The sequence below is a fragment of the Chionomys nivalis genome, chromosome 3 (genome assembly GCF_950005125.1).
Source record: "Chionomys nivalis chromosome 3, mChiNiv1.1, whole genome shotgun sequence".
In the NCBI taxonomy this organism is placed as follows: domain Eukaryota; kingdom Metazoa; phylum Chordata; class Mammalia; order Rodentia; family Cricetidae; genus Chionomys; species Chionomys nivalis.
Genome location: NC_080088.1, coordinates 39,311,983 through 39,339,972, shown reverse-complemented (window position 1 = coordinate 39,339,972; position 27,990 = coordinate 39,311,983). Strand labels below are relative to the sequence as shown.

General features: G+C 39.7%; 1 protein-coding gene across 1 annotated transcript; it reads right to left on the bottom strand.

The window, feature by feature from the left end:
* Nucleotides 1-17: 17 nt before the first annotated feature.
* On the bottom strand, nucleotides 18-27,653 carry LOC130870950 (transmembrane protein 45A-like). The gene is made up of 5 exons (XM_057763931.1): nucleotides 27,608-27,653; nucleotides 17,411-17,599; nucleotides 15,737-15,921; nucleotides 4,073-4,218; nucleotides 18-108 (listed from the first exon to the last, which is right to left on the bottom strand). Exons 1-5 carry the CDS (start codon nucleotides 27,651-27,653, stop codon nucleotides 18-20), a joined length of 657 nt encoding a protein of 218 aa, XP_057619914.1.
* Between the last annotated feature and the right edge of the window lie 337 nt (nucleotides 27,654-27,990).

The window sequence follows — 27,990 nt, the reverse complement described above, 5'->3', positions numbered from 1 at the left end:
ATAGCTGCCCATCAAGTTCACATCTCTTCCGATTCTTGTTCTTGCCCAGAATTTTTCAGGAGTGGAACTTGCGTGGAGCAGAACTTCCTACATCTCCATTTTACCAACCTGGATGGGAGGATGGGAGAATAAATCTCGGTTACCTGAAACCTAAAATAAAAACGGAGAGCAAGCCGGGCGGTGGTGGCGCACGCCTTTAATCCCAGCACTCGGGAGGCAAAGGCAGGCGGATCTCTGTGAGTTCGAGACCAGCCTGGTCTACAAGAGCTAGTTCCAGGACAGGCTCCAAAACCACAGAGAAACTTTGTCTCGAAAAACCAAAAAAAAAAAAAAAAAAAAAAAAAAACGGAGAGCAATATACAGCTAACACTCCAGTTTATTTCTGTACCTAGAGGAGGCTACTCAAAAAAGGCACATTGTGTTTCCTCGGTGTCAGAGATTCCTGAAAATTTATGTAGATTAAAGTCAAGCATAAGGAAACATAAATATGGCTTTTAAATGGATTACATGATTGTTTAACTAGTCATGAGAATTTGTGGGCTGAGCAAGGGATGAAACTGAGCTCAGTGGAGTTTCGGCATCAAAACCACTCCCATGGGCTGCAAAGAGATTTCATTTCCTATGAAGGATTTATGTGAGTCTGAGAGTCTTCCCGGGGTATTGATTTTTTGTGGATTTCACGTCATGCATCCTGACCCCATTCATCTCTCCCCACCCCAACCAAAATTAAAAAACAAAGCAAAAAAGCCCCAAACCAAACCAAACAAACAGAATTCTCGGCATGGAAGTTGCAGCATGACACAGTGAGTCACACAGTTTACCTTTTAGTCCTTATGTCTTTACCGGTAAGTATTCATTACAATGAGTCATGGGTCTGGTTTGAGGCCTCTGGCTTCTGCTACACCTTCGATACTGGGCCCTCACTGGGAATCCTCTTGGATATCCTATTGTTGTCTGACCATCCCACGGTCCAGCAGTTCATAGATGAGGTGGGTGTTAGAATAGGCTACCTTGTAATCCAGGTTCTAAGCCTGGGTGGTAGCTGGGTTGGTCAGCCTGCCAGCTTTCCTTAGTCATCACCACCCAGGCCTGCTCTCCAGAACTGTGCTGGCTAGTTCACCCTCTGGTCTAGCTCCCGCACTCACAGCAAGAGGACCAGCTCTACTGTGTTGCCCAGGCGAGGTGCATGGCCTGCTCTCTGAACTGCTGCACTCGGTGAGGGGCAGGACCAGCTCTTTCATCTTAGTGCCTCCAAGGTCTCTCCTACCTGTTGCAGGAGGCAAGGGATGGGGGAAGGGCACACTTCCCTTACCCTGGCCATTCCATGGCGTACCAGGGAAGGGGCAGGGGCAGTTTGGGCTGACTTTAATCCCTCCTTGCCTCTTCAGAAATGTGGTTTTGCACAGGACACAGAGCACTCAGAATCAGGTGATTGCCCTGCCCATGGTGAGTTAAGAACTTTCAAGAACGATTTTCTCCCCTGAGAATATTGTCACTTCAAGTGAAACTCAGAAGGAAGTGGTAATGATAATTTTTGACACTGGAAGAAAGGAAGTTACTTAGTGGCCCCAGCTCAGTAGGTTTTCTGAGTCTCTGATGAGAAAAGGTATTATATTAAGAGATAAGAAAACCTTTTCACATGTGTGATTTTCAGAAGGACACTGTGACTTTGACCACCTGAATAGGATATGATTTCCAGAAATGCACAAGTCTATAGAAAGACATTTGATAAAGCAAACCCTCCAGATTATTCTTTTAAGAGAAAGTTCGCCAGGCCACCCACACATGACCTTTACTTCCTGCCTTTCTTTGGATGGAGTTCTGCACATCCCTTACAATGCTTTGGACTCTCAGTCCCACTAAAAGATCCACAGAGCAGAGACTTCATCCTATCTGCTACCCGAACCCCAGCCTTCTGAACTGATTCTGGCTGTAACATTTTGGACACTTTGATGGTCACACTGCTCATCTGAGAACAGAAACTAACTCCTGAGCCTCTGCCAACTTACTCTAACTCCTCCAGTAAACAACGGGTGGTTAGTCTCTGAAACATCTTTTGACTCAAGAGCCGAAGACAACTGCTTAAAACGATTGACCTTTGTTATTGACTATTAATATCATCCCTACTGTCCTCCTCAAACCTCAAGTCACTTCTGCATGAAAGGCTAATACTCTGTAATAGTGCAAGCCTGAGAGCTTCCTTTTGCCACTTCTTAAAGCCACACATCATTTCCTCATTGCACAACTTCAACATAGAGAAAATGTAAAGGGATGAACTAGTTACTGAGATTTAAATATAGAGAATTTAAGTATATGTAGTTGCTTCTATCATATTAATTATTTAAAATTTTAATTTATGTATATGTGTGTATATACCACATGTATGTGGCTACCCTGAAGGCATCAGATATTCTAGAACAGGAGAAATGGGTAGTTAAGAGCCGGAAGACTTAGGGGCTAGGAACTAAACTGGGGTCCTCTGGAAGAACAGCAAGTGCTCTTTACCACTGAGCGATTTCTCTAGCCTATGAATTAATTATTTTCATAGCCCCTAGTGACTTTGTCTTCCTTTTCTCTGCTTTTTGTATGCTTTTTGTATGCCCTTATCACAAGCCACAAACTCCAGTCACGTTCAGAAGTCTTTACCAGGTTTGATTTTCCTCTAGTAGCGCTAAGGTTTAGAGATGCAGAAATGGCCTCTAGGGGGCAGTAGGAAGCCAACAAACAAGAATGGAAAGTAACCACTATTCACTAAAATGGCGACAATTTCAGGAGCTAGATTCCGAGTAGATACAATCTTTTGATCCCATATAGTCCCTTCACGTATGTAAGAAATATAAGAGCTGACCTGTCATTTAGCAGTCATATGCCTGGTATTTGGAGAATCTCTACTTTGCTTATCAAAATGGCTCAAGTGAATTATCACTTGGGAACCTGATTTTAATTGGTTGTTATTTCCTGTTATTTCCACAGAGGAGAGCTTGTGAAATAGTTCTTTGCAACAGATGGTGTTAAGTGTAAGATAAATTAAGCACACAAAAAGATTTCTGAGCAGATAACTCCCAGATAAAAAGCCATCATAATTGAGATTGCAGGTGTAGATAGGATGATGCTATCCTTGAACCATCACTTTAGGAAACTGGCAGAAAGCCTCATCTTTTAGGAATTCTGGGCACTGTTATTCCATATGCTATTTAGGCTGCATGATGATCACTATGCAATGCCAAACGGATCACATAATGTTTGATACTACATCCATGTGGATGAGATACAAACACGTGGTGAAACCTTTTTTTACAACTCCTTGTCCTGAATTTTAGGGCTGAATTAGCCAGCCATTTAACCATACAAAGGTAGTACTGAATCTCAGTTATATCTTTACAATATCAATGAAAGGGCCAAACTAAACAGCATGTAAGACTTTTTTAAAATAAATGAAGGCTGTACGGTGTCTTTAATTTTATCCGGAATACAGGTCTCTTAGTGGCAAATGAGCAATGATGGATTAACTGCAGCATGTCGGGCAGTGTGCCCTTATAACTGCTCAAGACAACAGGGAGGACTAACACACATGAACTAATAGTCAGCAGCACTGTTAAGACATCCAGTGGATGAATGGGTTGGAGGAATCACAGGATCTTTAAGAAGAGTTAGCCGCTTAATGTGAGTACGCCACGTAGCAAAAAGTGCCCACTGGAAAGTCCAGAATGAAATGTGTTGGGGATAGGGAGGGACTGGAAAGTACATGTGCAGTTTCTAAACATAGTATATAAGAGATTCGACCTTATTAGGTACTTGATTTATTGAAATTAATGTGGCACTTGCCATGTTTAAAGTGTTCAAGGGCTAGTGACCACTAAGTGGAATGCTCTAGATAGAAATACTGCAGTCAGAGCTGTGCTCTGACAGACCATAGAATGGAGTCTGCATGTCTGGTGATTTGGATTAGGAAATCCATTGAGACGTGGTAGTAAGAAGATGGCCCCTTTCAGGTGTTTCCTTTCAATATTATTGGGTCTTGATGATCATATACCAAGAATGAAATAGCCATGAGCAAAAATCATTAACTCACCAAGTGATAACAGCATAGTTCACTCCAATGATGATATAGGCAAATGCATAATGCCAACAAAAATACACAGTAAGAAGCATATTGCTGTGATGATCTGTCAGATCCCATTCAAAACCTCCAGTCGGGTTATAGAGAACAAACCCCATCTGTAAGATAAACATAACAGGATAAAAATCCCAAAATTAAAATAAATGAATATATTGCTAATAATGGCACATTTTAAAATGTCTGGTGATTAAGATAACTTCCATCATCTGAGATGTCACAGATAAATATTGTGTTTTGACCTGATTTAGTAACAGAGACAATATCTAAGTCATAGCTTTAAAACAGATCTTAAGGAAATTTAATGATCAATTTTCAAAATATGAGTAGTAAGCATCCTTTGTTATGTGAAGTTGTTCAGGAAGTTCACATATACACATTTATTCTATTATTTCAAGATTAGATTATATAAAATTGTAAAGTAGACTCTGGCCAGGGAAGCAGGTAGGCTAACTGTAGGTCTTTAGCTCTCCCTTCTCTCCTCCAACTCAAATCCCCTAATCTCTTTCCCAGCTCTATAGCAGACCACCTGTTATGGCCTCCCCCTCTGCTCTGTCTCCATCTCCAGTAAATCACACAATTCTTCTCCAACATTCCTCCCCACTCGTTCCATTATCAAAACCCCCAACTCAAGCCAGCATTCCCTGGGAAACTTTCAGTACAGCCTGACAGAGAAGCAAGTAGGCCAGTGAAGCAGGTGGACAAACCTCAGCTCTTAACTCTCTCTCTCTCTCTCTCTCTCTCTCTCTCTCTCTCTCTCTCTCTCTCTCTCTCTCTCTCTCTCTCTCTCTTTCTCTCTCTCTGCTCTTGCAAATCCAGGCCCACCAGCTTTAAAGCAAACTACCTGCTGTGGCCTCTCCTCACTCTCTGTCCCCATCCCCAGGGGACTAAGCAGGTCCTGGTTAAACAGGCTGCTCTCCTCCCTCCTGTGGATCCTCCATCCCCCCCAACTCCCCCAGTCCATTTGCATTCCTAAATGCCATCTCCTGATATCTAGAAACACATTTTACCCAGAAACTCCCTTGGCAACACCTAGCAGGTTCCCAGAATTTCCTACCAAGTAACACATAGGCACCAAGACTTACTAAGAATCAAAGCAACAGAAACCAAATAACAAAGCACTCACTCAAAAAAGAAAGAAGAAAGAAAGAAAGAAAGAAAGAAAGAAAGAAAGAAAGAAAGAAAGAAGGAAGGAAGGGAGAAAGAAAGAAAAAGAAAGAAAGAAAGAAAGAAAGAAAGAAAGAAAAGAAAGAAGTCTTGCAATGCTACCATACTAGTCCCTGAGAATTATAAAACAGATGAAGCACAAGACAAAGATCTTAAAATAGCCTTTATGAATATAGTAGACATCCTTAAAGAAGAAGTAAATAAATCCCTTATAAATATATATATATATATATATATATATATATATATATATATGAAAACACAAAGAGTGGAAGGAAATGAATAAAACAGTTCAAGATGGGGCTAGAGGGATGGCTCAGTGGTTAAGAACACTGGCTGCTTTCAGAGGTCCTGAGTTCAATTCCCAGCAACTACATGGTGGCTCACAACCATCTGTAATGAGATCTGGTGCCCTTTTCTGGCATGCAAGTGTACATGCAGACTGAACACTGTATACATAATACATAAATAAATCTTTAAAAAAAAGTTCAATACCATCAATTAAAAAATTTAAGACCCCTGGAAGTTCAGTTGAAGAGAAGAACGAGGGATTATATGAGCAAGAGGGGTCAAGATCATGATGGGGAAACCCACAGAGACAGCTGACTAGAGTTTGTGGGAGCTCATAGACTCTAGACCGACAGTTGGGGAGCACACATTGGATCATCCTAGCCCTGCTGCATGTGGGTGACAGTTGTGTAGCTTTGTCTGTTGGTGGAGCCCCTAGCAGTGAGACCAGGATCTGTTCCTAGCTCATGAACTGGCTTTTTAGAACCCATCCCTATGGTGGGATGCCTTGCTCAGCCTTGATGCAGGAGGGAAGAATTTGGTCCTGCCTCAACTTGATATGCCAGGCTTTGATGAATCCCCTTATCTTTTCTGAGGCGTGAAGGGGGGGCGCTAAAAAGAAGGGGGGAGGGAAATGCGAGGAGAGGAGAAACTGTGGTTGGTATGTAAAATAAATAAAATTTAAATTAAAAAAACTAAAACTGAGGAAAATCTGGAAATGAGAAATTTAGGAATTTGAACAGGAACCCCAGAAGCAAGCCTCACCAACAGAATATAAGAGGTAGAAGAAAGATCTCAGGCATTGAAGACACAATAGAAGAAATGGATACTGAGGTGTAGTAGAATTTTTCTTTGGATCACCAGCTTACAAATAATGACATGGAGGCTTATTATTAACTACAAAAGCTTGGCCTTAGCTTAGGCTTGTTCTACTAGCTGTTATAACTTAAATTAACCTGTTTGTATTAACCTATGTTTTACCATGTGGCTTTTTACCTTTCTCTTATTCTGTATGTCTGACTCCCTCCATGTCTTGTTGGTATCTCACTGCCATAATTCCCTTGGCTAGATTCCTTCTCTTCTTCCTTTCTCTCTGCCCAGAAGTTCCACCTATGTCTCCTGCCTAGCTATTGGCTATTCAGCTTTTAATTGCACCAATCACAATACCTCTTCACAGCATCCAAATATCCCACAGCATTCCCCCTTTTATCTAAATAAAAAGGGAGTTTTAACTCTAACACAGTAAAATGATATACAATAAGAACACTTATCAAATAAGAAATATGCTCATAATGTCCAGTCAATTAGTATTGGCAAATTAAAAAATACTCCCTTATCTATCCTATCTTGGCAAGTCCAAAGTTTTGTACCTGATTTATTTTCTAACAAAACTATGGAAAACTATAACTATTCAATCTTCAACCCCATCTGAGATCAAAGAAGGATGCAATATTACCTGATTAAAAAGGAAGTACAGAGTAAGCAACTTCCAAAATGAAGAAACGACAGAGATATATGGCTGCCTGAATAGTCACCCCAAGTTGCCACTGCTATGTTGGGGCATCCATCTTCAGCCTATGGACCTATATATCTGACAGACTTTTCTGTTAAGCAGGAATTTTGAAGTACTGTCCTACCTTGACTTGGCAAAGTTTGGTAGTTACCTTCTTTTGTGTCTTGCTAGTCCAAATTGGATAGCATTCTGTCATCAGTTGAGGCAAGGGCAATTTCTTTGCCCAGTAGCTAACTATGCCACAAATGAAATTAAACTCCATATGGAGGGTTTTTTTTTGTTGTTGTTGTTGTTTTGTTGTTGTTTGTTTTTTTTTGTTTTTCGAGACAGGGTTTCTCTGTGGTTTTGGAGCCTGTCCTGGAACTAGCTCTTGTAGACCAGGCTGGTCTCGAACTCACAGAGATCCACCTGCCTCTGCCTCCCAAGTGCTGGGATTAAAGGCGTGCGCCACCACCACCCAGCCATATGGAGGTTCTTAAATGCCCATCTTTTTTTTTTTTTAAGTAAATTGATGCTGCCAGGAGCAGACATGTCTCATTGTCATGAAAAGCCTTATGTTACTAAAACATTTTAAATGCCATATTCTGTAGGTCTTTGAAGTGCTTGAAGACATCTATCTATTTAAAATATATCTCTGTTTAACCTTGAAAACATACCTAACATGAATATAAGTTTGATTCTTATAGACTGATTGGTTCTTAACCTATGTTTCTTTATTATTCTAAAGAGCTTTTAAGAACTAGAAATTTACATTGTTAAATAAAATGTAAATGTAAGTTACTGTATAGGTACAGTACCTTAAACAAGAGTAGAAACATATATACAGTATAACAAAATAACCTTAAATTTGTATCAATATAAAAAATTCATGTCATTGTAAAATATTTAAGACTAGTAGTTTAGTTCAAAAATATATTCAACAATTCACCCTTTTATCCCCATCATTTCTATACTATATCCCTCTTTTTCCCTTCAGAAAGAGATTCCTGAATCTAATCGCCTTTGTTCAACTCTTTTTCCTGACCATGACCAATAACAACAACTTGTAACCAACCTCCCTAAATGATCACAAACAGCCATAACCCACAGGATGACCAAAAGCCATCACCTGATTTCTTGGGATGTGGGTATCATGTTCTCTAGTAAGCTTCCTATTGTTTGGAGGAAATGTCTTCTTTAGGAGACCCTGAGAAAATTGGGATAACAGTCAAGTCCTGGGAAAGCTAGCTGTATTATTTTTTGTTTCGTCTCTGTGTGATGGGAAAGTGTAGAGCTTATCTGAAGTCTTGGCTGGATCATCTGTGAGGCTGGACCACCTCAATAAGCAGCTTTGAAGTTGTTCTAGATGCAGAATTTTGAGCAAAATGCAGCAGAGGCATTTTGAGAGGCTGGATCACCTGAGCTACTTGTCTTCATTGGTGTCTGGTCCTTTTTTTCTGAAGACACATTAACTTTTATTCATTCATTTATTTATTTATTTATTTATTTATTTATTTATTTTTGGTTTTTTTTTAATTAATTTATTTATTTATTAAGTATACAATATTCTGTCTGCATATATGCCTGCAGGCCAGAAGAGGGCACCAGATCTCATTACAGATGGTTGTGAGCCACCATGTGGTTGCTGGGAATTGAACTCAGGACCTTTGGAAGAGCAGGCAATGCTCTTAACCGCTGAGCCATCTTGCCAGCCCCACACATTAACTTTTAAAGTTAACACATATATCTGCATTAATAGAAATATGGAAAGTGCAGTGTGAACAAGTCAGTTAAAGACAGTTCTTGTGGAATATCCCTTTACACTATGTGAAGATGTGCCACTGTAGCCAGTTTGATATAGCTTAATGACCAATAACTAGGCAGGAAGAGGTTAGGTGGGACTTCTGGAGACAGAAAAGACTTGGGGAAGAAGAAAGGAGGAGGGGTCATGAGGCAGGCACAGAGAAAGCAACATGAGTACTGTGGAGAGATGAGTTAACGAGCCATTCAACAGAACATAGATTAAAATAAATGGGTTAATTTCAGTTATAAGTACTAGTGGGACAAATATAAGCTAAGACCAAGCATTGATGATCAATAAGTCTCTGGGTCATTATTTGGGAGCTAGTGGTACAAAGAAAGACTTGTTACAGATGATTTTTTTGTTTTATATTTGAGCAAGTAAAAGGCATCAGTTAACTTTATAAGTTTGTTTGGACTGTACACCCAAACCTCTATCCATGATATATGTAAGGATGGCATGAAATAGTAAATCTTGAAAACTCTGTAGTCAATAAGACTACAACACTGAACATGTTAAAGAAAATGTTAAATCTCAAAAGTCTTGGTACAAAATATCCAGAAAATCTGGGATGATATGAAAAGACCAAATCTAAGAGTTCCCAAGAAAAAAAGGAAGGAGAGGAAACTCAGATCAATGGCATAGAAAGTATTTTCAACAAAATTATAGAACAAAAGTTCCAAAACACAAAGAAGGAGATGCCTATAAAAGTACAAGACAAACTACCAAACAGACTGGACCAGAAAATTCCTTTTGACACATAATAATCAAAATTCTAAACATATAGAACAAAGAAATAATATTAAAAGTGCCAAGGAAAAATGACCAAAATGACTAAGTGACATATAGAAGCAAATCTATTAGAATAACGCCTGACTTCCCAGTGGAGACTCTAAAAGCCAAAGGCTCCTAAAATGATGTTCTACAGACTATAATAGACCACAGATGCCATCTGAGACTTCTATAACCAGCAAAACTTCAGTTGCAATAAATGGTGAAAATAAGACATTCCATGATAAAAACCTAATTTATACAATATCTATCTACAGATCCAGCCCTACAGAAGGTACAAGCTTTTCTTCCGACTGGCAAGCATCTTTGGTAGAGGAAAGTATCTTGCATGCTACCAAAGAAGAAATGTAAACACCAACCTAGTCACAAACCCTTTAGTCTGAAAAGGTGTCCTGCCCACAAGGTATGTTACCGCAGTGATAATACAAAGCTCGTGGGAGTAACTAACCAATACCTGATTTGACTTAATGCTGTAAAGAGGAGCGGGGTTGGGGGGATGCTGCTTCCCACTGCCTGACTTCTGGTCACCTGAAATAATTACACAGAAACTGTATTCATTTAAACACTGCCTGGCCCATTATATCTAGCCTCTTCTTGGTTAACTCTCACATCTTAATTGACCCATTTCTAATAATTTGTATATCACCATGTGACTGTGGCTTACCGGGATGAGCCTAACCTACATCCTTCTCGGAGAGGAGAGCCATGGCATCTGCCTGATTCTGCTTTCTTTCTCCCAGCATTCTGTTCTGTCTACTCCACCTACCTAAGCTACTGTCCTATCAAAAGGCCAAGGCAGTTTCTTTATTTGACCAACGAGAGTAACACATAGACAGAAGACCCTCCTACTCCAACTTAAGGCCCATGCCACAAGATGGAACCCATTCCTGGCACTGTTTGAATGACCAGGAGCCTGAGACTAGATAGCCCAGAGATCTAGGGTTAAACCAAATACTACTATTCTACAAAAAGAACATAGCAATAATATGACTCCTAACGACATTCTACTATATTCACAAATCAGTGCCTTGCTCAGTCATCATCAGAGAAGATTTCTACTGCAGATGGGAACAAACACAGACTCACAACTATATAATATAAGCCTTAAACACTTGGCCTTAAACAGGGTGTCTCCATCAACTTTCACCTCGCACCCTCCAGGGCTCAGGGAACCCTACAGAAGGGGAGGCAGAAAGAGGGTAAGAGCCAGAAGGGACGAAGGACACTGAGGAAACAGGGCCTCTAAATCAACAAGATTGGTGTACATAAGAGTTCACAGAGACTGTGGCAGCACGCACAGGGTATGCAGGGTCTGCACCAAACCCTGGAGCTGAAAGAGTGGACATGCCCCCATTCCTAACCCAGAGATATTTCCAATTTATAACCAGTTGAAAATGAAAACCTGGTTTTGTCCAAAAGAGTCTCACTAGGGAAACAAACTACTCTTAAGGGCAGGCTGCATGCCCAGCAGTGGACGGCCAACAGAAAATGAGTCAACAGTCCCTCTGGTGGTTCCTTGTCTCACAGTGTCATGTCGAGGCTTTCTTATCTTAATTTTTATTTTATTTATATATTTTTTTCTATTTTTACCTTACAAGTTCTTTGTATGTATATTATGGCTCCCAGTTTAGTGTTTTTATGGGATTCCCAAGTGTTAGAAAAGAATAAATAAGACTCTCCACATTTGTAAATATTCTGATATTACATATAGCAAACACTGAGGATTCTTTCTTTTAAAAAACTATAAATTGACTTAGCACATCCACAAGTACAAAATCAACACAAAAGTCAGTTATAATCTTTACACACAAGCAACAAATAACCCCAAAGTGAAATTAAATGAGTAATTCTACTACAATAGACTTGAACACCATAAAAGAAGTAAGAATAAATTTAATCACAGATATTCATGGTGGAGGATGTTGTTTCATGGCATATTATTTGTGCATCATAGTCTAGATTCTGGTAAAGACCCCAAGAAACTCGATCCTCCAAATTAAAGGGGGCTGGAGAGACGGCTTAGTGGCTAACAGAATGTGCCATTCTGCCAGGGAATGCTGGTGTGGGTTCCAGCACCACACAGTGATTCACAATCACTTGTAACTCCAGTTCCAGGGGACTTGCTTGTTGCGGGAGGTCCTTCCGCTCCTCCAGCCAATAGCCGCCGAGATACCAGCCCATTGGGGCGTGGTCTCTTTCCCTTTAAAAAAAGTGGCTACTTCCCTTCTCTCTCTCTCTCTTTACTTCCTGCTCTGGTTCCGGTGACTAGACTTCTTCCTAATTGCGTGCGCAGAAGGCTGTTGTCTGGGACGGTGATCTGTAAGTTTATTCCCCTTTAAATAAATACCACCTTATTAATCACAATTCCAAATTGGTGTGGGATTGTTTATGACTTGCGCCTTCATCTGGCGCCCAGACATGGGGCAATGAATCTACAGAAAGCCTGAGAAAGCTTGGGAAAGAATAAAGCATGTTTTCTTGGTAGCAGCAATTTCTTGGTTCTGTTCTGCTTGCTAGAGGCAAGCAAGCGCTCTCATCTAAGAGAGGCTTCCTGACTCAGCTTTAGCTGCAAAAACTTGCAGCTCTCCTAAGAGGTCCTGCCACAAAACACTTAAATGGTATTGATAAAAGCTGAACGCATGCTTTTCGTTTTCAGCTGTAGCAGGAAAAAATGCACTGTTTAAAAATGCCGTCTTTTGGGGTCGTCCTGCCAGGGCAAACTCTGACTATTTGAGGAAGGAGGTCAGCTACAGAGAGAGCATTTGAGTGTTGTAGCTTGTTTGCTGGTAAGGACCTTGAAACGCCACAGAGTTGTGGTGATAAACATGGCTACAGCCGGTACCTCAGCCATGAGGCTGGAAAGCTAAGGAATGGCTGAATCCAGCCGTCAAAGCCACGGCTTTCATCCTACTGATATTGCTTGGTAAATTAAAGACTCATGTGGTCAGAAAAAGAGAGATATACAGTAAAGAGAGATTCAAAGACAAAGAAAACTTTAAATGATTTACAGTGTGTTTAAAAATATATACAGGCTAAAAATTAAAGTTCTTAAAAGTAAAATAAGGAAGAAAGAGAGTAGTTGGGTGTGGTAGTACACACCTTTAATCCCAACACTTGGAGGCAGAGGGAGATTGACCTCTGTGACTTCAAGGTGTGGTAGCACACGCCTTTAATCCTGATGCCTGGGAGGCAGAGACAGACAGATCTCTGAGAGTTCAAGGACAGCCTGGTCTACAGAGTTATTCCAGGATGAAGATATACAAAAAATATAAAATAAAAGTAAAAGTAAACGAAATAGAGGTTAAAATAAAGCCTCACAAAGATGGAAAATAGACAGATAATCTTGATACTGTATGCTATTATGCTCTCTTTGAATTGTTTGAATGCCGAGGAAGGAGCAACAGATGCTAAAGGATACTTGTTTATAAATGCTGCTGAACTAATCCAAGATACATATTTTCAAAATACCTTGACTTCAGAATTTCGATCTAAGGATATGATACTTTGGAAAAGAGTTTCTTCTTTTGTTTTCACAGAGAATGAGACTCTATGGATTGCTTCTTCGATCCCAATATGGTATGATAGACCATGTCCTCCTGAAAGATTGCTGTGAACACCCTCAAAAAATTACTTCACTCAACTGCAGACTGAGAGGAACCTAGCAGACAGGTTATACCATGAAAGACTTGATTAACAGCGCCCCCATTCAGCAGGAAGCAGTTTGGAGAGAAAAAACTGCGCCCATGTTCCCATATATTGTTTATAAATGTTCTTTTACATTTAAAGGGGGAGATAATATAGATGTGAATAATTTGCATTGATATGAATCTTGGTTTACTGATATTAATTTAAGGTCGATTTTATTATATGTATATGTATTTCTGATATTGATTAAGGTATTGTGATTGTGTAGTTCACTTAAAAATGTAATGTATATAGGTTGTTAATGGATAATTATCAATAATAGTCAAGCTTGTAGTCATGTTAGTTAGATTTTTTAGATGTACATAGATACATTTTAGATAGGCATTCTTCATATCTTTCAAAGATTATAGAATATGGCATTTTAAATGTTTTAATAACTTAGGATTTTTCATGACAATGAGACACTCTGCTCCTGGCAGCACCAATCTACTTCAAGAAGATGGGCATCAAAGAGGATCCTTATGGAGTTTGATAGCCATTTGGGCAGAAAACTGCTCTTGCCTGGACTATTTTATAAACTGGACACAAAGAACCCACAGAGAGAGGACTGCTAAACTTGCCTAAAGGTGAGATGATCTTTCGGGGTTCCTGATTCATGAAAGAGTCTGTGAGACATTCTGCAGGACACAACAGATAGTGACTGAACTGCCTTTGAAATTTCCTGCTTCATGGAAATGTCTCTGGATACTATGGACCTGTAGGCCGCAGATGGATGCCCCAATGGTACAGAGGAACTTTGGGTGACTGTCCAGGCAGCGAGATGTCTCTGTCATTTCTAGAGTTTTGTAAGTTGCTTACTTCTCATTTACTTGGGTAATATTATATCCTTCTGGAGTCTTTGATGGAGTTGAAGAATAGATAGGTAGTTATACTTTTCCTTAGTTATGATAAAGATAAAATAGATGTAAATATTGTAATTTTTACTTGATAGCTGTTTTGTTATATGTAATTTTGCTATGTTAAAGTTAAAGCCTTCCTTTTTTTTTGTTTAAACAGAAAAAGGGGAAATGATGGAGGAAGGTCATTTGTCAATAAACAAACTGCCTTGGCCCATTTGATAGGCCATCCCTTAGGTGGGTGGAGTAGACAGAATAGAATGCTGGGAGGAAGGGAAGTGAGCTCAGATGCAGGGCAGCTCCTCTGAGAGACAGACGCCATGCTCTCCTCTCCAGAGCAGACGCGTTGAAGCTCTGACCCAGGATGGACGTAGGCTAGAATCTTCCTGGTAAGCGCACCTTGGGGTGCTACACACATGAATAGAAATGGGCCAAACAGTGTTTAAAAGAATACAGTTTCCATGTAATTATTTCGGGTATAAAGCTAGCCATGTAGGACGAAAAGCAGGCCCGCGTATTTCCGAGTAGAATGGCACAAATTAAGCCATGAGCTGCCATGAACATTTCCTATCAAGACTACAAGAGACACTTAGTTCCCACTATGTGCAAAGTTATCTAAAAATCAAAATATTCTCTCTACAATCACAAAACACAAGAAAACAGACTTTCAGCTCTATGTCCTGAAATTTGGTGATAATTTCAAAATAAATAATTTATTTTCAACAAATATGGTTGAGCCCTGTATGCAAACACATTTTGGTCCATATTGTCTTAGCTAGGGTTTCTATGGCTGTGAATAAGTCCCATGGCCAAGAACTCCCTTTAGGGAGTAAAGGGTTTATTCTAGCTTCTACTTCCACAGCACCATCTATCATTGAGGGATGGTAGGCAAGGAACTTAGACAAGGCAGGAACCTGGAGGCAGAAGCTAATGCAGAGGTCATGAAGGAATACCGCTTACTAGCTGGCTCCTCCTAATTTGCTCAGCCTTTTTTCATATAGCTCCATGGATGCCATGGCTTATAGTGAGCTAGGCCCTTCTACATCAACATGCAGTTGCTTAACAGAAAACATTGATTTCCTCAATTTCTTTTTGTTGTTGTTGTTGTTTGTCTGTTTTTTCGAGGCAGGGTTTCTCAGTTTAACAGCCTTGACTCTCCTGGAACTCGCTTTGTAGACCAGGCAGGCCTCAAACTCAGAGACCCCCCTGCCTCTCCCTCCCGCATGCTGGGATTAAAGGCATGTGGCACGAACATCAGTCTTCCTCAATGTCTTGCCTCCCACTAATTTCCTGAACTTGCTGGTCACTGGGCAGCAAATGTATCACAAATGGCTTTTGACAATTCAGACTTTCTATATGCTGACTACTTGGGTATATGTACTATCTGCCTCCTCAGGCAACCAAGCATTTAAAAAATGTAATTTCTCAGCGGTCCACATAGTATTGCAGAAGGTCTTGAACTGTACAGCGATAAGTTCCATCAAAATGAGAAGCCACAGGTGCAGGCACATGGCCATCACCTCACAGTCCCAACTTACGTGCCATAACCAAGTCCCTTGGAGCAAGATGAGACTCGACCGCAGCAGCTCCAGAGTTATGTTATTCTTTGTGAGGACCTCCATGAAGGAAACCATGCCTGTCAAAACGGTGGCAAGAGCCAGGATCTTGTGCAAAAAAATGTCCACTACAACCCGGCCATGTGTGTGGTTGTACATGATAAAAGCTGATAGAAGGAGGAAAACAGTTTGTCATACAATGGAACCAAGAACTGTTCACAGTTTGTTTCTTCCTCTCTCTACACACTGCCATGACCGCTTCTTCATAATTGAACGTTGGAATGATAGGCATCCTTTCCACTCCTCTAACATTTAGTTTTCCCTTTACCACATCCTGGCATTTTCAAGCAACTATAAGTCAGAGAATTCTCTGTGCAGAATGATGATTAAGAAGTTAATGGGCTGGGGAACTATGAACTGTACAACTATACAGATGAGTGAGCTGAAGTCTCACATCAGGACATCAGTCCCCTGCGAGATGTAAATACATAGACCATAACCTTGGACTTTTAAAATTAAAGTAATTTTCATTTTACATACCAACCTCATTAACCCTACCTCTCCTTCTCCTGCCCCCTCCTCCCCCTTCCCACCCTCCATCTACTTTTCAGAGGGGGTAAGGCCTCCCTTGGGGAGTCAATAAAGTCTGGACCTTAATAGACACAGCAATATTTTCTGGAAGTCCTCAAGAAGCTGTAAATACATACATTGTTTCATTCTATGAATAGATTCCAAATTCTTTGCAACATTTTTCTTTAAAGAGGAAAATGCATTCATGAAATGTATAGTGTAGTAACACTTGAGATAACAGGACCATGCTGCTGGTTGTTGGGACTCGTCTTTTATCTGGTTCTTGTTCTCAAAGAGTAGCAGGCAGAAGTTCTTTCAACAGATGTGGAAGGCAAGATGAAGAGATAGGAAGGAAGTGACTGTCTTCTGGTTATTTTTGGAAATGCATAATTAATGTGCTTCATATGTGTGTAATAAATAAAGACAAGTCACTAAGCGCTTGCTTTCTTTTCCCCTACAATAAGATGGGAAACCAAATGAACCGAATGTGTAGTTGATCATTGAACATTCCAAATTTGTACCTCCTTCTTTAAGATTTATTTTTAATTAAATATATGTGTGTCGTCGGGTGGTAGATGTGCATACGTGAGTGCACACACCTGTAGAGTTTAGAAGAAAAGCTACAGGAAGTTGCAAGTTTCCTGGCTTGGTCATGGGAATCAAACTCTGCTTCTCTGCAAGAACAGCAAGTGCTCCTAACTGGCTGACCTATCTCTCTAACCCCAACAACCTCATTTTAAAATATGGCTAAATATATTTATTACATGCTAACAGAGTTTTACTTCTTGGATATTTTTAAAGAGTCAGTAGATGATAGAAAATATCTTGATGTTAATATGTGAGTCTTTAAGACAGAAGGTAAAACATGAATGAATACATTGAATGGTTTTGCTGGCCTAAGCCTATTAAATAAATTAGTAGGGAAGGAAAATCTTTGGTATTCTGACACCCAAATATCTCACTGTGGCTGGGATAGAAGTGCTCTCATTAGTCAAGGCTATACCATAACATCAAAGGTACCTTCTAAAAAGCTACCTAGATGTCTAACGGTTGAGAAAAGCCCAGAAAAAAAGTGCTGATACTTACCCTGTACCAGGAAAGCATTCGACAGTGCCAGCTTGGTTAGGGAGACTGGAAGACAATTAGTGGTAGATCCTAAGATTCTGGTCACACCCAGGAGCCCATAGAAGATGTACATGACTGTGTGGTGCAAGCGCAGGACCCGCATCAACTGGCTCTCTGAGACAGGAGCATATATTTGTAGGCTGATGGCACCTGGAAGAGAACACATCACAGTACAAATAGCCTTCTCCATCAGTTTCTAGGATGCAGGAGGGTGTGCTAACAAGTGTTAAAATTTATTATCCTCTATGAAAACAGTCCTTCAATACTAGTCATTTGGTTAAAGTACCCATTACAAGTTAGTGAAATCTCAAAAGATTAGGTTGTTGTGATTTAATAAATCAACCTGAAAGCAACTGATTCTTTGATTTTTAGATATTAAATCATTAACATAAAGTCACTGCTCTCAATAAAATACTTCTAAAGTTTCAGCTTTCCATAATTAATAAATAAAATCTAAATAACCCCAACCCTGAGATAACTGGTCAGGCCTGACGAACACAGCATGCAGATTAGTAAGCTTCATAAACTGTTTAGCATTGTTAGTGATACTGCCTTATTTGTTACTCTATAGAAATTGACAGAGAAATGCCTCTCTTTGAAAAAAAACTAGTCTATAATTTGAAGGCCATAGTAAAGACCTATTCATTAATAAAGCATGAAAAATCCTAATGGGAAAATAGAATATTTTGCCTTTTATGATGGCAAATTGTCTAGTCTAAATGACTTCTCTGATTCAGAAAGTAAAGAAGGGAATGAGTGATTAATGAGGCCCTCCCTGGCTCTGATTTCTCTTCCAAACTTCTCAGCACTGATGTATTACTGAAGTCTTCCTACCATCAGAGGGAGTTTTGATAGAGTAGGACTTTTTTCAGGGATTAGTACAACTGATTCAAGATTATTTCACTCATTCCAACTAATTTTATAAAGGAAAGTCACCAATATGGGGTGGGTAAATTCAACTATATGACTAATTCATTAAAGAATGGCCTTTGAGTAAACATCAATCACCTCTCTAGATGTAGCCCTGCCCAAGACATATGTGGACACTGGACAGAACTTTACCCAGTAAGCCACAGCTATGTGGCGATGGGTTAGTTTAAGATATAAGAGCTAGTTAGAGGCCCTGGGCAACAACTTCCACAGGAGCAGGCACAAGGGAGCAACCACCTAGGGAGCAGGCCTGAGCCAAAGACCTCTGTGGGACCAGGCACCAGTCAGGGACCTCTGAGGGAGCAGGCCCAAGCCAGGGACATCTGCAGGACCAGGCCTAAGTCAGCTACCTCAACCAGAGCAGGCCCAAGGCAGCAACCTCCACAGGAGCAGGCTTGAGCCAGTAACCTCCCCTGGAGCAGGCCCTAGGAAAAGACCTCCACAGAAGCAGGTACAAGGAAGCTGCCACTAAGGGAGCAGGCCCAAGCCAGAGACCTTTGTGGGTCCAGATGCCAGTTAGAAACATCTGAGGGAGCAGGGGCGGGCCAGAGACCTCTGCAAAACCAGGCCCAAGCTAGGGACTTCCACGGGAGCAGGCCCAAATTATCAACCTTTGCCAGAGCAGGACCAAGGCAGTGACCTCAGTGAGAGCAACCCTAAGCAAGCAACCTCCATGGGAGCAGGCCTAAATGACCCCTAGTATTGCAGAGTGACCCCCGGGAGTACTGTGTGACCTCAAGGAACACTGGGTGACTTCCAAGGGGACAGGAACTGTGGCCCTGATTGTACCATGAGGAGCAACCATCTGAGCCTTGGATCCACTGGCACCTAAAATACTGAACACCAGAGACACAACTCCAACTATAGCAATCAAAAGAACGATGTATAAACAAGGTAAGAACACACTCAACACCACAAAGAGCAATATGACATCAATAAAAACCAGTGGTCCTACAACAAGACTTGGACAATCAAATATAGATGAAGCAGAAGAAAACAACCTAAAATATACTTTAGGAGGATGTTTGAGGCCCTTAAAGAGGAAATGAAAAATTCCCTCAAAGAAAAGACAAATAAAAATTGGAAGAAATCAACAAATCCCTTATAGAAAACAAAAAAGCAATCAAACAGATGAAAGAAACTATTCAAGACTTGAAAACCAAAAGAGAGACAATAAAGAAAACACAAACTGAGGAAATCATAGAAATGGAAATTATGAAAAAAATTCTCAGGAATCACAAATGCAAGCTTGAACAGCAGAATACAATAGATGGAAGAGAGACTCTCAAGTGCTGATGATACAATAGAGGAAATAGACTCATTGGTCAAGGAAAACATTAAATCTAACAAAAGCTTAAGACAAAATATCCAGGAAATATGGAACACCATAAAAAGACCAAACATAAGAATAATAGGGATAGAAGAAGGAGAAGAAGCCCAACTCAAAAGCACAGAAAATATATTCAACAAAATCATAGTAGAAATCTTTCCCAACCAAAAGAAGGATATGCATATGAAGACACAAGAAGCTTACGGAACACCAAATAGATTGGATCAAAAAAAGTCCCCGTGCAACATAATAATCAAAACACTAAACATATAGAATAAAGAAAGAATATTAAGAGCAGAAAAAGAAAAAGGTCAAGTAACATATAAATGTAGACCTATCAGAATTACACCTGACTTCTCAATAGAAACAATGAAAGTCAAAAGGTTCTGGTCAAGCATATGTATGTCAAGCATTAAGAGACCATGGATGTCAGCCCAGACTACTATACCCAGCAAAACTTGCAATCACTATAGACAGATGAAACAAGATACTCCATGACAGAACCAGATTTAACCAATACTTAACCACAAACCCAGCCTTACACAAAGTACTAGAAGGAAAACTCCAACCCAAGGAAGTTGGGTACATCCACAAAAAACACAGACAATAGATGATCTCACAGCAGCAAATCCCAAAGAAGGGAAAAACACATACAATATCATCACCACCAACAAAAACTAAAGTAACAGGAGCTATGAATCACTGGTCATTAATATCCCTTAATATAAATGGACTCAACTCACCTATAAAAAACACAGGCTAACAGATTGGAAATACAAACAGAATCCATCCTTCTGCTTCATACAAGAAACACACCTCAACCTCAAAGACAGATATCACCTCAGAGTAAAGGGTTGGGAAAAAAGTTTCCAATCAAATGGACCTATATAGCTGTTGTAGCTATCTTAATAGCTAGCAAAATAGACTTCAAACTAAAATCAATCAAAAGAGACAAAGAAGGACATTTCATATTAGTTACAGAAAAAAATCCATCAAGAGAAAATCTCAATATTGAACATTTAGGCCCAAATGCAAGGCACCTACATATATATAAAAAACACTTCTAAAGCTTAAATCACACATTGAACCCCACATACTAATGGTGGGATACTTCAGCACCCTACTTTCACCAGTGAACAGGTCTATCAGAAAGAAAATTAACAGAGAAATAAGGGAACTAACAGATGTTATGACTCGAATGGACTTAACAGACATCTATATATACCGTATTCTCAGCACCTCATGAAATCTTCCCAGAAAATTGACTACATACTAGGTAACAAAGAAAACCTCCACAGATACAAAAATTGGAATAACCCCATGTAACTTATTGGATCACCATAGCTTAAAATTAGAATTCAACAGCAACACTAATTCCAGAAAGCCCACAAACACAAGGAAATTAAATGATGCACACCTGAATCATCAATGGGTCAAAGAAGAAAAAAAGGAAGAAATTAAAAACTCTCTAAAATTCAATAAGAATGACCATACAACATACCCAAATTTATGGAACACAGTGAAAGCAGTGTTAAGAGGAAAATTCATAGCACTAAATGCCTACATGAAGAAGCTGGAAAAATTCCACACTAGTAAGTTAACAGAACATTTGAAAACTCTACAACAAAAAGAAGTAAACTCACCCAGGAGGACTAGATGGCAGGAAATAATCATATTGAGAACTTAAATCAACGAAATAGAAACAAAGAAAACAATACAAAGAATCAATGAGACAAAGATTTCGTACTTTGAGAAAATCAACAAAATAGGCAAATCTTTACCCAAACCAACCAAAAGACAGAGAGACTATTCAAATAAACAAAATCAGAAACAAAAAGGGGGACATAACAGACATGGAGAAAATCCAGAAAATCATTAGTTCATATTTCGAAAACTTGTACTCAACAAAACTGGAAAACTTAAAGGAAATGGATAATTTTTCTGGATAAATGTCACTTACCAAAATTAAATCAAGACCAGATAAGCAAATTAAATAGACCTATAACTGCTAAAGAAATAGAAACAGTTATCAAAAGTCTCCCAATCCAAAAAAGCCCAGGACCAGATGGTTTCAGCTCAGAATTCTACAAGATTTCAAAGAAGAACTAATACCAATACTGCTCAAATTGTTCCACACAACAGAAACAGAGCAACATTGCCAAACTCTTTTTATGATGCGACAATTACCCTGATATATAAACCATACAAAAACATTACTAAGAAAGAGAATTATAGACCAATATTCCTCATGAACATTGATGCAAAAATTCTAAATACAAAACTGGCAAACAAATCCAAGAACACATCAGCAAAATCATCTACTGTGATCAAGTCCGCTTCATCCCAGAGATGCAGAGATGGTTCAACATATGAAAATATGTCAACATAATCCACAATATAAACAAACTGAAAAAAATAACACACATGGTCATCTCATTAGATGCTGAAAAAGCCTTTGACAAAATACAACATTCCTTCATGATAAAGGTCTTGGAAAGAGCAAGGATACAAGGAACATGCCTAAACATAATAAAAGGCAATACATAGCAAGCCAACAGCCAACATCAAACTAAATGGAGAGAAAATCAGAAACAAGACAAGGTTGTCTTCTCTCTTTATATCTATTTAATATAGTACTTTGAGGTCCTAGCTAGAGCAACAAGACAACAAAACAAAAGGAGATCAAGGGGAGACAAATTGGAAAAGAAAAAGTCAAACTCTCACTATTAGCTGATGATATGATAGTTTACATTACAGACCCCCAAAATTCTACCAAGAAATTTATACAACTCATAAACCACTTCAGTAATGTAGCATGACACAAGATTAATTCAAGAAAAATCTGTAGCCCTTCTTTACACAGATGATATATGGGCTGAGATAGAAATCAGAGAAACATCATCCTTCACAATAGCCACAAAATGTCTTGGAATAACTCTAACCAATTAAGTGGAAGACTTGTATGACAAGAACTTTAAATCTTTGAAGAAAGAAATTGAAGAAGACACCAGAAAGTGGAAAGATCTTCTTTGCTCTTGGGTAGGTAGAATTAACATAGTAAAAATGGCAATCTTACCAAAAGCATTCTACAGATTCAATGCAATGCTCATCAAAATCCAAGTAAAATTCTTCACATATCTCAAAAGAACAATATTCAACTTCATATGGAAAAGCAAAAAACCCAGGATAGTCAAAACAATCCTGTACTATAAAGAAACTTCTGGAGGCATCACAATCTATGACTTCAAACTCTACTACAGAGCTACAGTACTGAAAACAGCCTAGTATGTCTGGTATTGAACAGACAGGAGGACCAAAGGAACTGAATCAAAGATCCAGATATCAATCCACACACCTACAAATGCCCGATTTTTGATAAAAAGCAATAAATATAAAACTGGAAAAAGAAAGCATATTCAGCAAAAGGTGCTGGAATAACTAGATATCAACATGTAGAAGAATGAAAATATACCCATATTCATCACCATGCACAAAACTCAACTCCAAATAGATCAAAGACCTCAACATAAAACCAACCACACTGAACCTCATAGAAGAGAAAGTAGGAAGTACACTTGAACACATTGGCACAGGAGACCACTTCCTAAATTTAATCCTAGTAGCATAGACACTGAGAAAACAATAAATAATAAATAGAACCTCCTGAAACTTAGAAGCTTCTGTAAAGCAAAGAACATGGTCAACAAGACAAAACAGCAGCCTACAGAATGGGAAAAGATCTTCACGACATTGAACAGAGGGCTGATCTCCAAAATATACAAAGAGCTCAAGAAAATGGTCATTGAAAGAACAAATAATCCATTAAAAATGGGGTACAGCTCTAAACAGAGAACTCTCAACAGAAAAATCTAAAATGGCTGAAAGACACTTGAAGAAAATGCTCAACATCCTTAGCCATCAGAGAAATGCAAACCAAAACATCTCTGAGATCCCATCTTCCACCAGTAAGTATGGCCACGATCAAAAACACTGATGACAACTTATGCTGGAGAGGAAGTGGGATAAAGGAAATTTATTTTAGCAGTGGGAAATTCCACTCCCATTGCTAGTGAGAGTAGAAATTTGTACAGCTGCTTTGGATTTCAGTATGACAATTTCTCAGAAAATTAGGAAACAACCTACCTCAAGACCCAGCAATTCCACTTTTGGGTATATATCCAAAGGATGCCCAATCGTACCACAAAGACATGTGCTCAACTATGTTCATTGTTTGTCATATTCAGAAACTGGAAACAGCCTAAATGCCCCTTGACTGAATAATGAATAAGGAAAATGTAGTACATTTACACAATGGAGTACTATACAGCAGAAAAAAATGACATCTTGAGATTTGCAGGCAAATAGGTGGATCTAAAAAACATCACAATGAGTAAAGTAACCCAGACCCAGAAAGACAATTATTATATGTACTCACTCATAAGTGAGTAAATTGGGAGCACGGGGACCATGGGAGAGGGTAGAAGGGGAGTGGAGAAAAATATATAGCTCAATAAAAACAATAAAAAATAAAGAATAATAAAATAAAAAACCAATCACCTTTTTAATAAAGTATATAAGATTAAAATTATAATTTGAATATATACAAAGGGGTATTTTTAAAACAAAATTATCTTTAGTACTTTATTTTCTATTAAATCTTCTTTATACACATGGAAATATGCAGTCATAAAGAATACAGAACTCTGAAGTTAAAAGCACTCACCAACTAAAACCATGCCAGTTAGTATAATTCCATCCAAAAGTTCTGCTCGATTGATCCATGCTTTAGATTGAAGGTAAATCTGTTTATGTTTTTTGCAGATATACTTCAGAATATTCACTGAATTCCACCAAAGACTCAAAAAAATCAAGAAAGATCCTGGGAGGGCATGACCTTGGAAATCCCCTGGGATCTACAGAAATAAGAATAAACAGCAGATAGGAATAGCATTTCTGGAATCTCTCATCTCCATACAGAAGTCTATCTTGTTTTGGCCGTGGATTTACAATAGATCTCACTATAATAGCAATAACACCTATAAGAATTAAAATTTCCAGTCATTAAATACCATATATTAGGTAACAAGCCAACTGTTTCACAAGCCTAATTTTTGAAACCCAAGCATGAATGAAGAAGGATTACCATTTTAAAATGAGGCACAGATTCAGAGAATTTAAATGAGTTGTCCAGATCTCAAGACGATGTAGAATTTCCCTATAGTTCTCTGTCTAAGGGTAGGAGCCAAGGGATTTTGCCCATAGTTCATCCATAGTTCATTGGTGCATCTATTGATATTTTAATTACTCAGTCTTGTTTATGCTGCCCTTTAGAAGAAAGGCAGTCACACAGCAAGCTCCCTGTTATTCTGGTTCTTTCCACCCTCTTCTGCCAAGTTCCCTAAGCCATGGTTGTAGGAGCTGTGTTGCATATGTAGACACTGGAGGTGGGTCCTCCAAAATCCACTGACCTTTATGTTTGTACCCACTTGTGGTTTTTTGTAACTGTCTTCGTTTGTTGTAAAGAGAAGAGTCTTTGGTGAGAAGTGGTAACTACACTTATCTATGGTTTGAAGGTCAAGATTTAGAAAACATTAAGGAATTTTGCTAGTCTAGTGGAGTGGTGGTAGTAGATTCTCTTCCAAGACTCACAACCTCACTAGTCCTAGGAAGCTTCTATATTTCTAGTACCAGGTACAATTTCTGTTCTGTTGAGTGGGCCTTAAAATCCACTTAGACAGCTGTTGCTTACCACCACGTGTGAGCGTCACTATTACAGCTTTCTGGGTATCTTGCCATGCCCGTCATTGTTGTGGTTCATAGGCGTCAGAGCTGGGTAGGACTACAATTAATCCCCTCCCTTGGCAAATTGCAAAGAGTACTTTCTGGCTCTATGGAAACTAGACTGCAGTAAGACTTTCAGGGTTAGACCCAGTTTGAACCAACCAAGTCCTCTGTCCTAAGTGTATGATGTCTTCAGTAATAGATGCTTATCTTAAATCTCCAAGAGCCATCCAAGGGCAACAGCAATAGCCTAGATTGTTCTGGTGATTGGTACACATGCGTGCGTATAAAAATAAATTTATATTTATTGTAGAATTTTAGGCTAATATAAAATATGATTCCTTGAGACTTTATCAAACTATCTTGGTATTATTTTCCATTCTCCCTCCCTTTTCTGTACTGCACCCCATTTTCCTCCCCAGTTAGGGTCCCAGGCTATTTCTCCACTTACTATTTCTTATTACCTATATCCTGCTTTCCCCCTCTCAATAACCCTCCAGCACAGTCCCTTTATACTCTTCTGATTTCTGTAGTTATCACATGTTATATACTAACATCAGAAATGTTGGAGCTAGAAATTGCAGATAAGAGAAGAGAACATTCAATGTCTATCTTTCTGGGTCTGGGTTACCTCATTCAATATAATATTTTCTAAGTATACCCATTATTCTGCAAATTTCATAATTTCATTTTTCTTTACAGCTGAATACTATTCTATAATGTATATGTGTACCATATGTTCATTATTCCTCTGTTAAGGGACATTTTGGCTGCTTCCATTTTCTAGCTAAGACTGCCTATGAACCCTGCCAAGCAAGTATCTGTGGAGTAGGATGTGGTGTCCTTTGGGCATATGCCAAGGAGTGGTTTATCTATGTCATATGCAAGTGATTTCTGGGCCTCTCATTGACCTCTCTCTAGGCAAACCTATCTGATATTCTAGAACACTGATTCTCAAAGTAAGATAATCATTCTGGTATTTAAAAAGAAAACAAAAACCCATGGCTTTATTGGAAAAGCAGAAGCTCATGTCCTACAACAGACCTATCAGCTCTATGTCCTTATTTGACCCAAATCAACACATGATTCCTATCACAACAACAGCGGAAGACAGAATTCCGCAGAAGCACTACTATTGACATTGGGACCAGATAATTCTCTGGTGGGGGTGGATAAGCAGAGCACAGTAGTTCGTTTACAGCATTGACATCTACCTGCCAGACACTGGTAGCATGTAACCACCCTCTCTAGTCCAACAACCAATACTATCTATAGGCTGATAATGTTTCTTGGGGGGGGTGTCAATTTTATCCTTTTATAAACTGACAAATGATGGTCTAGAAGACATTTTAATCTTTGAAAATGCTGGCTTTAAAATCCTTTTTAAAATCAAAATACTGTTTTTTTCAGAAAAATTAAAATGTGACAAATTCAGTTTGTTAAATAATTCATGATTATGTACATTTTTCCAAACATTTATTCCCGCTTATATAAAAAGAAATGTTGCAATTTATATTTAAAAAATGTCCGCAATCCACCAGGAGTCGCAGGCTCAACAGGGGCCTGAATCTGTGATGGACACAGATGTCGCCCCCTCCCCAGACTTACAGGTCTGCGGGGGCCACAGTCACCCAGGATCTCGTCTGGAATCAGAGGAGAGATGAAAGGTAACCACTCTGTGCCATCTTTTATTGGTGCAGTGGGCAGTATTCAACCAAGTGCCGCCTGTGACCCAACCAAGAGCCCTGGTGCTAGGAACTTGGGCACCATTGTGGTGAGGGAGTACAGGGTGGTGATGTAGAAGAGAGGGAGAGGCAGAATGGTTTGTGGGCTGGGGAGAGAGATGGATGCGGAGACGTGAAGGTGGTGAGGAACCGGCTGACATGAATGGCCAGCCGGCTGCATGAGTCCAGGGAGATGTCTGTGCCTGGGCTTTAACCAAAGGCCAGGTCTTGATCCGGGACCCTGGAGCAGTCAAGGGAGACTGAGTTGATGCCTTTGGCTCCTGACATCGCAGGGGCCATGCAGGAGCCAGTGGAGGGGCCACTTTGGTTTCCACGGGCTACACTGCCACGGGTGGGAGTCATGCCAATCTAGTGGCCTGAATAGCCAGCTACCTGGGGCTCTGGTGACAACCTGGTCTGGGCTGCTACTGAGGACCATGTCTGGGTCTGTGGCCCTACCTCATCCAGGGTCTGTGGCTCCTGAGACCATCAAAGACCATGCCGATGCCGAGGGTCTGGGCTGCCACCTGGTATCCGAAAACCGTGTTGCTGCAGGAGCCATGCTGATCTGGATAGCCTGTGCTGCCACCTGGGGCCATGGTGACATTCAGGCCAGGCTGCTATCTAAGACCATCACTGGGTCCGTGGTCCTACCACAGCCAGGGTCTCTATTGACTTCTGTGGCTCATGTTGCCGCCAAAGGCCACATAGATGTCCTGGGTCTAGGTCGCAAGCTGTGACTATGTTGGTACTAGGGTAGGGGTGGGAGGGGCATG

What these genes read in the sequence shown, in the direction of transcription:
- LOC130870950 (XM_057763931.1), bottom strand. Translation starts at nt 27,653, where the DNA reads ATGGTCCTCAGTAGCAGCCCAGACCAGGTTGTCACCAGAGCCCCAG. An exon ending in GAATGCTTTCCTGGTACAGG is followed by an intron (nt 15,922 to 17,410) that starts GTAAGTATCAGC and finishes TCCTTCTATCAG; the next exon opens with CTTTTATCATGTACAACCAC. An exon ending in AACTATGCTGTTATCACTTG is followed by an intron (nt 109 to 4,072) that starts GTGAGTTAATGA and finishes CCTCCCATCCAG; the next exon opens with GTTGGTAAAATGGAGATGTA.